The 11,050-nt window shown below is 35.2% G+C and overlaps 1 protein-coding gene across 2 annotated transcripts in view; it reads right to left on the bottom strand.

Annotated features, from left to right (window-relative positions):
• Nucleotides 1–625: 625 nt before the first annotated feature.
• Nucleotides 626–11,050, bottom strand: part of LOC124168790 (cytoplasmic phosphatidylinositol transfer protein 1) — a 34,368-nt gene continuing 23,943 nt past the window's right edge. The window contains exons 9-10 of one of the 2 annotated variants that reach the window (XR_006866986.1): nucleotides 9,041–9,124; nucleotides 2,048–2,134 (exon numbers count right to left, since the gene is read on the bottom strand). Coding sequence is in view for 1 of the 2 variants with exons in the window: in XM_046547100.1 (XP_046403056.1) it covers nucleotides 1,980–2,134 (155 nt within the window). In the remaining variant the exon portion in view is untranslated. Of the gene's footprint in view, nucleotides 2,135–9,040; nucleotides 9,125–11,050 lie in introns of both variants that reach the window. The other variant, XM_046547100.1, reaches the window with a different exon arrangement.

Genomic DNA, 11,050 nt, shown 5'->3' with positions numbered 1-11,050 from the left:
ACCCATTAAACGGAATCTACTGTATAGCCAATAATTTAAACAAAAAATGCAGTTATACATTTATAGGTTAATTACTTTCTCCTCGAAATAGACTAACATTAACTTGGAGCGGTAGCCTGAAGGTTACCATATATGACTCCTACCCGGAGGTCCTAAATTCAATACTCGGACGCGGCACTTTTTTTCATTATTCGTTCATACCTTTCATTTAACAAAAGCCTGCTGTTCATCATTATTTCCATGATTTTCAATGAAAATTCTATTTTTCTGCGAGAAAATCTTTTTCTGCAATGCGGAAGCATCAGTTGTTTTCCCATTTTTTTCACACGGGAGCCTAGTTTGGTCCCTTAGAAATAGGCTACCGCACCTAGTTGATTGTAACCTATTTCTAAGGGAATATAATGAACTTGTAAATGTTTCACTGCGTTTTTTGTTTAAACTTTTGTTTACATAACCCCATATGTGGGGTGATTCGTGGACAGCTCCCAATGGACTAAAGCATACAAAGTTTAATTGAAATCTGAGACCCACTTTTGTGACACTCCCCTTGTTAGATAGGGAATGTAGGGGATAATTAACACCAAGAGTAATTACCTAAATCATATGAGAGGTTAATGATAAAAAATTACTGTTTAATAATACTTTAATCAAACTTTTGATTGAATTTTCACAGACTTAAAGGAAAACTTAACATTTAAAACAAAATCACTTAAAACTTCTGCATAGAGAGAATGCTATGCTAAAAATTACTTCAACCACTTTAGCACATCTCATCAACCACGAACGTACATAATAATCACAACCTATGAACATAACTGTAGCACTATCTTTCATCAAAACTTGACACAGTGGTTAGTATTCAACATCAAACCACAACAAACATTACTGCTTAACAATCGCAAAAATTTAACACCAAAACATTTCACAAAAAAAGTTTGAAGTTTTCAACATATGAGGCTAACGAGCTTCCTACCTGAGAAATTACAGCATACCGAGTGCTAGAAATTTGAAACAGAGGAACAACTGGAACTTTGAAATGTGTGCATGAATGAGTTACTCACACAGCCAGACTATAAGACAGTTAAACATGGGATGGTTGTGATGACAACATGAAGAATTAGTGAGCAATATTAAAGACATGGTCCCATGTTTCCACTTTACAAGATCTATGTATTCCTAAATCATTTTAGTTCGCAATGCTATTTCAAATGCTTTGATTTCTACTTGCTCCCATTTTCCACACAGCTGTCTATATATTAATTATATTTCCAAAAAAATATCAACATATACCATGTGCATATCATTTTATATGAACATCTCCTACATTGATGATGATGTGCATATTAAGGTAATGAACTTGTGATGCAGTACTTAATGCCACAGAGTTGGATAACTTGCTTCATTAGGTCAACTATGGCCGTTCAGCTTTCTCTTCAATGAGAGTATCCATGGTAAAAATTCAAACAAATAGCACTAACAAAAATGTAAGCGTAATATGATTAAATATATTTTTAATAGCCCTATTTCTTTGAATTTTTACCACAGCAACTAAGACTTTTCAATAGAATTAGAAAATTTCAACAAACATACACATATCAAACAGCTCTTGATACAATGACAACGATTGGGAACAGACGACTTAGGTCTGAACACACAACATCGAAAATTTTGCAAATCTAGTAGACTTCTATGGAGGAGTAGAAAATTGGGAGGTAGATATGATGTTTCAAAGGTCATACAGTGCTCATTTAGCTTGCTTTACAGAGGTGATTGAGCTTTCAAACGCAGCAAACAGCAGTTTATTGATTACAGCTGCTCCACAGCCAACCACGATTATTACTAAACAACAACAAAAAAAAATGAGCCAATTGCACAGCAGAAGAAGCATCCATTTTCCAGATGAGCAGTTTTTTTAAAGGAAATGGCTGCCACCCTTTTCGAGTATGAAATGTCTCAAGGATAAGAACCAATGAGACACCCTACGACCAAGAGAACCACGATTTGTTCCGGGGAGTTGATGGGCTGGTGATGGCTGCTGATTCTCCACCCTCATTCGAGGAGAGAATGGCAGCACCGACCCCAACTTCGTCACCAGTGTGATCCAATGGCAGTTTTTCCTCTCCACCAACATCCCCTGGAGTAAAAAATACATTGGATGAATAAATTGATGTAGATGAATTGATTAGAAACGTTCACTTACAGTAAGAAAAGAAACAATATTCGTAAGATTCGTCATGGAGGTCAATATTGTTGACAAGAGACTGAAAGATTCTCAATTAAAAGATTTAAGAATATATTAGCAAAAAAAACACTTGGTGACTTCCGCAATTTATTTAAAAAATTACCACCAGTTTCAGCTATCAAGCCATATATATATATATATGTATAGGTGCAGATTTGGTAGATTAGTACATATGTATTTACAACCGTGATAATGGCTTGATAACAAAAACCGGTAGTAATTTTTTAAATAAATAGTGGAAGTCACTAAGTGTTTTTATTGCTACTATGGAGCCCTTCCACAAAACTCAAGCTTCAAGTTATGATTTAATTTAAGAAAAGATTGCCGACCTCGGTGGTGGCGGGGTTATGCCCTAGCTGCCACACAAGAGGTCACAGGTTCAAGTCCTGTATCCTGGTTAAGTTGCCCCAACCCAGGACATGAGTGTTCGTGTACGTTTCCTTGTTAAGTTATAAACCCTGATGTAAAAGGCCAATGGTGCTGTTTTCAGAGGTGGGACATTCCATTTCAAATCACCCAATATCAATAAAATTTAGGGATGGTCGGATCCAGATTCGGATCCTTGATTTTCAGAGCCGGATCTTTCGGATCGGATATTTCCGGATCCAAATGCATTTTCAAATTCCTGATGCTGAGATTCCCCCGATGATTGTTCAAATCTCTTGTGAAGAGTCACACTTTGTGCCAGTCGTATTTTGCTATTTTTTTTCCACGGCTGAAATTCTCCTACGTAACCTCTGCGAGAGCTTTCAAACAAAACGGTTCATGAGTAGGACAAGAATTGCATGCGACGGCGCATTCGAAGATAGAATCGGAACTCTTTCCACCCTAATGGGGGCGTTGCATTCACTGAAGCTATCATTTAAAATTTTGGATCCAGATCCTATGTCTTCCACGACTTTGGATCCAATGTATCTGATCTGACCATCCCCAATAAAATTTGTTGCCCAACATTTTTAATAATCCTGATTTAACCTTGAATCCACATTGAATCTAACAGTACCGCCATTTGTTGTAACCACTTTGTACTGCAGCTTACTCCCGCAAGTGCATTGTAGTTGCAACAGATGGCAGTCACGATGCTGACCATGCAAAATATTTCTATTTTAAACACATTTTCATTATAAATGTAATTTTAACGGTTTAAACAAAACTTATTGTTTGAGTAATTATTTAATCAAGCCCATGTGTGCTAACTTGCACTGCACGAGCCCTTGTTTGCACTGCAGGAAGCAGTGAATTTCAATAAAAATGCAAAGTGGCTGCATTTTTATTGAAATTCACTGCTCCAATATTCTAGAGTCTCATTGATAATTTTTTTGTGAGATATTTATATGTGTATAAAGACTATTCGGTAAAATTTTCACTTGTTTTCATTCAGTCCCTTTTTTGATATTAACCTGCAAAAATCGACGCTAAAAGACTTTCGGCATTGTTTGACAAGCTCTAGAAAAAAAAGGATCGCATTCTCAGTGTTAAAACTTATAGAGCAAGTAGTTCTTTAACAATTCAGCTCAGAAATAACATTTTATTAGTGAGTCTTGTTTCCTTCATAAAAATGTATGGCATTAAAAAGTCAGAATTGAAAAATTTTACCAGAGTTTTTAAGGAAAGATTTTGACTGACTGTATTTCATGATAGCAAAACTTTTAAAATGGTTAACAAAAGTTCTTTTCATGATAAACACACTGGTTTTTAAATTATTCTGATATCTTTTAAAATAGCTTCGAAATTAAACTTTTGGAAAAACACGCTTTTCATCAAAATTGGCCCAGCCGCCCTTATAAAAATGGCTGCCAAAAAAAAAAGTATGGTTTCTAAATTTTTTTCAAATGGTGTTTGTGATTGTTTACTTGTGGGGAACTATTGATTAAAAATCAGGATTATTAAAAATGTTGAGCAACATTGCCTGGGTGATTTGAAATGGATTGACCCAGGTGTTAGAATGAATGAATTAATTAATTAATTAAACAGCAAAAGTAGTAGCTAATACCAGGTAATACATATATGTATCTTAATTATCCTAAATGACAGTCTTGAGTAGAGTTATTAACTTAGGAAAGTCAATATCATGACCAGATCTACCACTAATTCACGCCTGGTGTTCTATCATTTAAACCACCAAGACATCAATAAGATTGGTGCAAATGACCTTAGTTGTCGAGGCACCCTAAAAACAAAATACTACTACTATCAATAAGATTTGATGTTTTCCCAGCTAATTATGTGGGTTAACTTTTCCTGAGACTCCCACCAGGTTAAAAAATCCCTTTCTGCTGACGTTTTTAGTTCCGACTCTGGGCTCATCCTAGGATTTCATTCAGGATGAGCCCCTAGTCAGAGCTCAAAACGTAGGTAGAAATGGAGTTTTTAACCCGGAAGGAATACTGAGTTTATCCACAACCAAGGCGTCATCTTCGTCTGCTGAGTTTTTTTTATGATAGGAAGAGATCCAGGTTCAAATCCCAGTCCAGGAAAATTATTTTTCCTCAGTGGAATTTTTAAACTTAATGTGAATTAATGGGCGACTCAGATAAGGTACACAGCTGACTAATCTATGTTCATTTCCTTGAATAATGAAGGGTAGTGCTTCAAGACTTCCCTTGAGGAAAAGCAATAGTGGAATCTATCAGTTCAGCTGCAACAAGAAAGTTGATAGGTACTTATGAACTTCACAAGTAACTGGTAATCTTTTGCTGGCTACTGGAGAAGATATTCTGGTAATTAGTCTAATCAATAAAAATTGCTAAATATGTATCTCATTCACTGATAAGCAGTTTTTCGTGGATCTAACAGAAAAATCTCATTAATTTAAGATTTTTATTTTATTAATTTGAATTAACTTCAGGCCCTAGCAGGTCATCCGACAAGAAACTGAGAAAAGTTGATCACTTTTTGAAAAATTAGACAGAAAACAGTGAAAAATTACTATCAACTGATAGATTTCATCAGTAACTAGAGAAAGCTCTTGTTTTGACAATAAAAAACAATAGATTACTGAAATATAAAAATACAAGACATAAATAACTACACGACTTACCAGTCCTATGTCAAAAATGATTAATAAAAAATGGATTCCACCACTACTTTTCCACAAAGGATATGATCCAAATTAAAATTTCTGTGGACCTCCATTTACATGTGGGCATCAACGCTTCATCCTAGAAGTGGTTTCACATTCTTGAGTAAGGACGATGAATTAGAATATTTTCAGATATTTATGTAAAACATGAAATTTTCTACAGCCTCACTTGAATATGGCTGTTAAAGTGGCATTTTCTCAGAAGTGGTTACATGTAATGGATATGGGCTGAAGAATATAAAAGATATTTTTTGATGTGGTTATTATCCAACGACGCTGAGATTCCCCTGATTATAGTTCAGTCTCTTAGGAGGAGTCACTCTATGTGCCTATCATAATTGCCTTAAAATTTTTCACGGCTGAAATTGTGTTACATAACCCATGCAAGGACTTTTAAACAAAAATAGTTTAAACAAAATAGTTAATGAGTTGGACAAGCATCGCAGTGCAACGGTGCATGCGAAGAGAGGATAGGAACTTTTGGGGTTCCCTTATGGGGCAGCTCAGCTGCATTCACTGAAGCATTAATTTAAAATTTCGGATCCACATCCGATGTCTTCAGCAAATTTGGATCTGAAGTATCAGGTGAAGGGTAATAACCACGGATATTTGGATCCAAAGTATATGATCTGACCACCCTCAGTAGCAACCAATCAATACAATGAAACTCCTACATATCTTAGTCAAAAAGAGGTAAAAGATCTTTCGAAGGTTAAGACATACCAGAGAAAAAAATACTGATACAGTGTGTATATATTTCGAGGGTAATAAGATAGAAGTTTTTCCGAAGAAGGCATAATTTAGCACATACTAACAATTTCCTAGAAATTCATAAAACATAGATTCCCAGGAATATCATTTCCCCAGATGTCCCAGAGATCCCAGGTATTATTTTGAGAAAACTGTTTTCACTTTTCCAAATCGTGAGTATAAGCAGCTCTTTAAGAATAGAGCATTTTTCTAAAAACATTGCTTCATGACCATTTTCATGACTTGTCATCCTAATCCATTGCTAGGCAATATATTTTCCCGTGCACGAGAACTACATACGTAGTAATAAACACAAAAAATTATATGATTAAGGTTATATAAAGCATATCAATAACAAGAAAATTATTGACGAGAAAACATGTACAGATGGTATGTGTATTTGATACCATTCATTTTATAAGGCAGAGATTGTGAAAATAATCATAAAATGTCGCTCTGCTCCTCGATAACAGTGGAGAGGTAAAGACCCTCGATTAATGCTAAAAAAATTTAACACAATCAGAACTTCCACAGCCTAGTCCACTCATTCTTGTAACTGCCACCATAATGTTAAAGACAAATTAAAATTGTTAATCTTGTAACACTTACATGACTCCAGGATGCATGCTCAATATTTATATTTATTTTTTACTTCTTAAATATTAGAGCTCAATAGCCATAGAAGGCATATATAACAGAGCGCCAATACAAGCTACAAAAATATACCTCTACCAACCTCCACCAATATACGTATACAAGCCAGCACAGTATTCATTTGACAAATCTCACAAATATTTAATTACAAGTACAAATTAGTCGGAAAAAAGTTCATAACCCAGTAATAAAGGCAAAAGTTGTGTTAAATCTTCAATGTGAAAGCACTAAACATCTTATAAATCATAATCTGAGTTCATGCCTTGCAAACCAACTCTGACTCACATGAGAAAAAAAGAAAGCAAAATTTTAGCTTTACCCTGGTTTAAATTACAAAAAGCTAAAGATAATATAATTTGATCTCTAATTAGCTCTAAAAGGTCTTTAAACATGCCTTCAAAAGATGAGAAGCACACATTTTTGGGATACCTCACTTGCACAGTTCTCTAAGTAGACAAACTGAAGGAAAAAATTTGTCTCCTCTTTGTAGTGCATACCGAAAATATGACTAGAATTCATGATTTATCAATGTTAAACATGCACACAAAAATAATTTCATCCCACACCCAAGGACAGGTTAACCAGGTGATTGTGTAGACTAAAACGATACAGAAAGATTGAGTATGATGGATAAATTGAACAATCAAAGCAAAAGAAAATTAATGATTACAACCACAGAAATACCCAAGATCAAATACACAACTCCATAAAATTTCATGATGAGCATAAGTATATACAAAAAATCCTCAGGGCTGGATAGCTGCTAGACATGACCAAAAGATATTAAGGTTGACGATCACATAAAAATAACAAAATACATACCACAAAAATTTCTGTTGATGCAAAAAAATATACCAAAGGCACCGACAGAGAATGAACAGAACACTAGATCACTTTGACCACACATTACCATTCAGTAAACTAAATATAAAGGATTACCACAAAAATCACCACACGGAGCCCATAACTAGTTTGAAGAAAATTTAATGTGTAAACTAAGGACAAAGACTTTATTCACAATTATCACAGTCTTAACTCCAATTATAGGATACTCAGTGAGATCTTGCATTATGGCTGACTGAGTTAAGGCCCAAAAATGTGTACTTTCATAACATTTTTTAACTTTAGGGAATATATAGAAGTTATATGAGGCCAGGTCATGAATAGGCAGCAGTTGGAAAAGCAATATTTTTAGTTAAATATTCTGCTACCTGCACTAGGAAGTAAAGGTCTAAAAATCAATGGATTTCCTATGAGGTTTCTTGTTTGTATAATCAGTAATTTTTGTTATGCTCCTGATAAACAGGTTTCCATTGACCAAATGAGAGGGCCTTGCCGCATCTAGCCCCCAGATCACTGTGCAGCCCCTGGCTAACAGAGAAGTGTGTCACCGTACCCTTTCGGGAAACGATACAGCAGAATATGGACCAGCATTTTGCAGTTAAATTTTCAATCAAAATGGTTGAAAATGGTGTGAAAGCACTAAAAATGCTAACAACTTCAGGGAGGACTTAATAAAACAGAGCATAAATTTTTGAATTTCACAAGAGAGGTCTAAAAGTTGTTCACATTGAAGCTTTGCAAGGAATCAAAGCAGACACATTGAAAAAGGGGAATGAAGTCAGGAGGGGAGAGCTACAAAATTTTTTAAAGAGATTTTTTAAGTTTATGCTCAAAAGATTATTTAAAAAAACTAATGGACTATGGAAAAAAGCTATAGGAAATTTGTAGAAAATGGACTGGAAATAAATGAGTAGATGAGTAAACCTGAACTGCAATCCCTCCACCTTTTGCAAAAATTGCTTTAAGTGAATCTATGCTCCTTATTTTATTTATCATTAAGTATTTGACAATTTTTTTCTTAATACACATTTTTATAAAAAAAATTGTAAAAAGTAACAAAAAATATGAATGTAAAAGGTGCCAAAAAAGGTAATAAAGGTTGATTTGAGTATTTTTACACCCAAATAATTATAATGCATAAAAATTTTGTTCTTACTACAATGCACTCGTACAAAAATCAGCACTAATAATCACTAGGAAATTTACTCATAGTTCACAATAAATTGGCTGGCGGTCGAAAAGTTAAGAGAGGCCCAGAAAAGAATGTAGGCATTTATCCAACACCTCCCAAGTATTGAAGCATGGATTTACAGATTAGGGATGCTCGCCTATAAGTACATTAGTAAACACAGAATAAGTTCTCCCATTCACTAGGAATCAAATCTTCAAAAAATGGTTATTTACGATGATGCATGGGTGATTGTTAGTTTTTCCTCTTCCACCTAATAAGAGAGACAATCTTTAGATACCTCACGGAGGTGACTCCACAAGCACTTCACCCAACAGCACTTCGTAGATGGTTTACTGGTGCATTTGCAGTCTTTTCCCAGTGCCTGAAATTTCATTTACATCCAAGCAAATTGAGACACATATTAAGAGGTACTCATATCAAAAACAATTTCTTACCCATTTCCTCACAACCAGTGAAAAGTATGAACTCCATTTGAAAAGATCAATATCCCAATCTAAATGAGCTATCTTTTGCATGGTATACAGTGGAACTTGGTTAGTACGTTCCTCCTTAGCATGGCGATTTCTCTTGGTCCCAGTACCATCCAAGCAAAATACAGGTAAAACTATTTGGTAACTACGTTTTAAATAGTAGTGCTTTCCTGGGTAGTACGCTCATTTAATTGCCATGATGCAACCCGCACGTTGTTTCCGAGAATTTTCTGAGAGTGTAAATCTCCTAATTCACTAGTTGTTTTATTATAATCAGCCATTGGCCTTCTTAAATTCATCCCACATCTCTCTTTTTACGATCATGATGCATCCAAATGCATTTCTCAACACGCAGAGTACGTGCGTCATCACTTGACTAGGGTTGCGGGAGCAGACGATTCTTTGGATCTCCACACGAAACTTAACGCAAAAATACTTGATCTTGGTAAAAGAAATAGAAAACAGACTACATTGGACAATTTTTTTAAAGAGAAAATAAACTGCAGAAAATAAAAATCTGCACATAATAATCTTTAAATGTCTTATTAATTGTCATATAATGAATGTGTACGGCTGTTGCGGGAATTTATGGTAAAGAAAATGTAGCCCAATTTTTGTGATTTTTTTAAAACAACCGATTGACATACTCAGGGTTATCATCATATTCTACGAGTAATCTGTGAGAAAGAAGAAATGATTTAGCTTAACTTGTCCTCTTAATTCATACACGTAAATCATGGGAGAATGATGCTGTTTTTATGTACATAATTGTCTCTGGGAAATCTACGAAAACATTGTAATTTTCATTCACATGGTATTGTTTTGGCAATTTGGTGCTAATTTTCTTGATTTTAAATGTGAAGTGAATTCAGGAAGGTGATCCTACAAGAACTTTGGAAAGTAATTATAACCATGATGACTTTTCCACCGATTGCAATTAGGCCAATTTCTTTATTTACTTCCCTGGTTACCAGGTCTTCCTGGGTAGCACGTTCATTTTTTTGTGGTCCCTTCGGAAACGAAAGAAAGAAAATGTACCAAAGAAGTTCTACTGTACACCCATGTCTCGTATAGCGCAATTTCGATTAGCGCAATTTCGATATAGCGCAAATTCGTTCCTCGGGGAAACATTGCAACGCAGTGTAGCCTAATCACATATCTTAAACGCTCTCGTGATAAAACGTGAACTTCGCTAAGTACACACGAAATTTCTATCAATTTACGCATATTAATATTATTTCTTGCCTCAAATCTTCTTTTTTGTTCATATATTAATCGAAATTCATTGCTGTGCAATTGCCAAAAGTATTACTCGTCATTGGGTCCAGATAGCCGGCCTACCGAAGTAATTTATCTCGTCTCCTAAACAGAATGATAATAAATAATTTAGATCGTTAATTAAGCGTGGGGCTAGTGGAAATGAGTTTTTTTTTCAGCAATACGATTTGAGACGTATTTTTGCCGTCGTAGGTTACCGGGCGATTGACTTCCAGGTAGAGTGTCTACGCTAAAGCCTTCAAGGTCATCGGTATTCACGGGGGAGAAATGGAGCGGTGGCCGAGTTGCGCATGAATAGCATCGACACATAAAAGGGTCCGCTATAGAGTCTCAAACACAATGGCTTCGTTCCCTCCCCGCAGTCTTAGGCCTTCTGCGTCTCAGGAATACAGTTCAGCAGAAGAAGGTGATTTAGATAGAGCCATACAGAGTAAAAACCAAGAGAATATGGCAAAAAATAGGAATGCGTGTAGAAAAATCAAGAATTTATCAAGAAAAACCATAAACCTAGAAGAGGACTTGAGAGAGGTCAATTGCTT

This window comes from Ischnura elegans, chromosome 12 (genome assembly GCF_921293095.1).
Source record: "Ischnura elegans chromosome 12, ioIscEleg1.1, whole genome shotgun sequence".
Lineage (NCBI taxonomy): Eukaryota > Metazoa > Arthropoda > Insecta > Odonata > Coenagrionidae > Ischnura > Ischnura elegans.
The sequence above is the reverse complement of the archived record's forward strand: the minus strand, read 5'-3'. Positions and strand labels throughout refer to the sequence as shown.